A 2801-nucleotide genomic window follows, 5' to 3' on the forward strand; every position below is an offset into this window, starting at 1 on the left:
GATGCATGCCAGAAACTCCTTGAGAACTGATGAACTCTTTGAAGGACTCTCAGATCCCGAAAAAGCATTTAGGATATTGAATTGGGCTAAAAAATAGAGCAAACAGCTAAAACAAAACAAACAACTCGAAATTGTAATGGGTGACATCGACAACGTCAACAGGAACAACAAAAATAATCAAGTTGGCCCAAACATTGGAGTGGTAGCACATCTTGTGCCAGAATCTGCTCTATATGATTGGGCACAACCAATTGCTAACAATTTGGCAACTGGAATTGCAGTCCCTCCGATACAAGCGGAGACATTTCATATTACCAACAACATGTTGTATTTGCTGCAGAATAAAGGGTTGTTCTCTGGGTCGTACATCGAAGACCCACAACAACATCTATAGAATTTTCTATCAATTTGTGTCACTCAAAGATAGCCGAATGTGACACCCGAAGCAATCATATTGTTACTGTTACCATTCTAAGTGACTGGGAAGGCTCAAAATTGGTTGAATTCTCTCCCAATAAACTCCACGTGTACGTGGGAGGAACTAGTCAAGCAGTTCCTAAACAAGTTTTATCCACCCAACAAGAGTGCAAGGCAAATTGATGAGATATTGCAGTTCAAGCAGAAACCAACTGAAACTTTGCAGGAAACTTGGGAGAGGGTTAAGGGCATGGTGGTGAAGTGTCCACAACATGGAATCCCGGAATAGATGCTAGGACAGAGATTCTATATGGGTTTGGCTGATAGTCTGAAGGCCAATGTAAGTTCTTTAGTCGGGGGTGCATTTTTGAGCAAATCATTCACAGAGTGTAAGATTCTTTTTGACATGATGGCTCAAAATTAAGGCTGGATGACGAGGGATACAACACCCACTCCAACAGTGCACTCTGTTGCTCTTGACCAAAACAATACAGATGTAGAAAAAATAGCCACTCTCATGACTCAGATGAGCTTGTTGACAAAGAAAATTGATGATATAGACACGGAACAGGTTCATATTGTTGACACAACAATGGAGGCCTATGCACTCCCCTCATAAATCAGTCATATATTTGCTCGTGGAGTAGAGAGAATGATAACCAAGGCTTTAGAGAAGACTTGAATTATGTCAATAATTTTAGGGGTCAGAGGTAAGGTGGACAACAATGGGGACCTCAAAATCAGCAGTACAGACCAGCTCAGCAACAGTACAATACCAAGTCATGCCCTATCAAAGGCAACAGGGCTACAATCAGCAGCACCAACAATAGTTGGCTTACCAACCACCTGATCAACAATAGGTGACCAGACAGGGCAAAAATAATATGATAAAAATAAAGGGCATCTTGCAACAAATCATTGGGACAAATAGAAGGATGCAATAAAAGTCAGCTCCACATGACTCGGCTATTAAAGGCATTGAAACTCAGTTAGGCTAAATGTCCATGGCTTTGAACAATCTCCCACAAGGAACGTCGCCTGTAAACACAAACATCATTCCAAAAGAGCATAACCCAAATAAGTTAATGGTAATGAGTCCCGGGAATGGAAGGGATTTATACAGAGAGCAAGAAGTTTCTCAATCTAGTAGAGATGCAGTGCTAATTACACCAGTGCTAGTCGAGATCGATGAGTCAACGGAGCTCACAGAGGTTGTAATTGAGCAAGCACAAGTTGACAAAGGCAAAGATAAGAAAATTGAATATCTCCCAGAACATGTAATGGAAAAGACCTCCAATTAGGAAAAGACACAGAGTAGTGGACATGAGCTGATTCCACCACCATACCCTAAAAGGTTGGCAAAGCAAAAGAAGGATGATCAATATAGGAAATTCATGGAAATGCTCGGACAAATTCAATTGAATGTTCCGCTGATGGATGCTTGGAGGGAAAGGCCAAGCTATACAAAAATGATGAAGGATATGATGTCTCGAAAGTTTGACTTCCAGGACATGTCGACTTTAACTCTGACTCAAACTTGTAGTGCGGTAGTGACAAGACCTATGGCTAAAATATTGTCTTATCCCGGTACTTTCACTATCCCAAGAACAATTGGAAGTTATTCTTTAGCTAAAGCATTGTGTGACTTGGGAGCCAGTATTAACCTGATATTAGGCATTGGCAGATCTAGACCGACCTTAATGTTGCTACAGCTAGCTAATTGCACAGTGAGAATGCCGATAGGAATTTTGGATGATGTGCACATCCAAGTGGGGAATTTTGTTTTTCCTGCCGATTTTGTGATTCTTGACTTCCAGATTTACGAAGAAATACCCATAATCTTGGGAAGGCCATTCTTATCCACTAGAATAGAGTTGATTGACCGTGAGAGTTGAGATTTGAAAATGAGGTTGAATAATGAAGAAATAATATTCAGTGTTCAACAATCTATGAGGAGGCCGAGCGAATCTGCAAATTGTTCGCTAGTGGAGGCAGTTAATGTTATACTACAAGATAAGGATGCGTCTCTTAATGTCAGAGACTCGTTAGAAGCTTGCTTGATGAATTTGGAAGATGTGGATGGTAAAGAGTTGGCAGAGTGGGTCATGGCTCTAGAAGGTCAAGGGTTCTAGAAAAGGGAACCCAAGTTCGAGCCACTAGACTTAGAAGAAAGAGAAACACCACTTGCGAAGCCATTAATAGAGGAGCCACCACAATTGGACCTGAAACCGCTTCTAGCTCACCTCATATATGCTTTCTTAGGGACTAACTCCCCTTTAACTGTTATTATCTCATTCGGTTTGTTAGCTGTGCAGGTAGAACAAATCCTACAGGTGTTACAGGAATGTAAGACCGCTATTGGTTGGACCATGGCAGATATTAAG

The 2801-nt window shown here is 41.2% G+C and overlaps 1 protein-coding gene across 1 annotated transcript; it reads left to right on the forward strand.

The window, feature by feature from the left end:
- Positions 1-1811: 1811 nt before the first annotated feature.
- LOC104225399 (uncharacterized) lies at positions 1812-2312 on the forward strand. The gene has a single exon (XM_009777178.2). It carries the CDS (start codon positions 1812-1814, stop codon positions 2310-2312), a length of 501 nt encoding a protein of 166 aa, XP_009775480.2.
- Positions 2313-2801: the final 489 nt, after the last annotated feature.

The sequence above is a fragment of the Nicotiana sylvestris genome, chromosome 8 (genome assembly GCF_000393655.2).
Source record: "Nicotiana sylvestris chromosome 8, ASM39365v2, whole genome shotgun sequence".
NCBI lineage: Eukaryota > Viridiplantae > Streptophyta > Magnoliopsida > Solanales > Solanaceae > Nicotiana > Nicotiana sylvestris.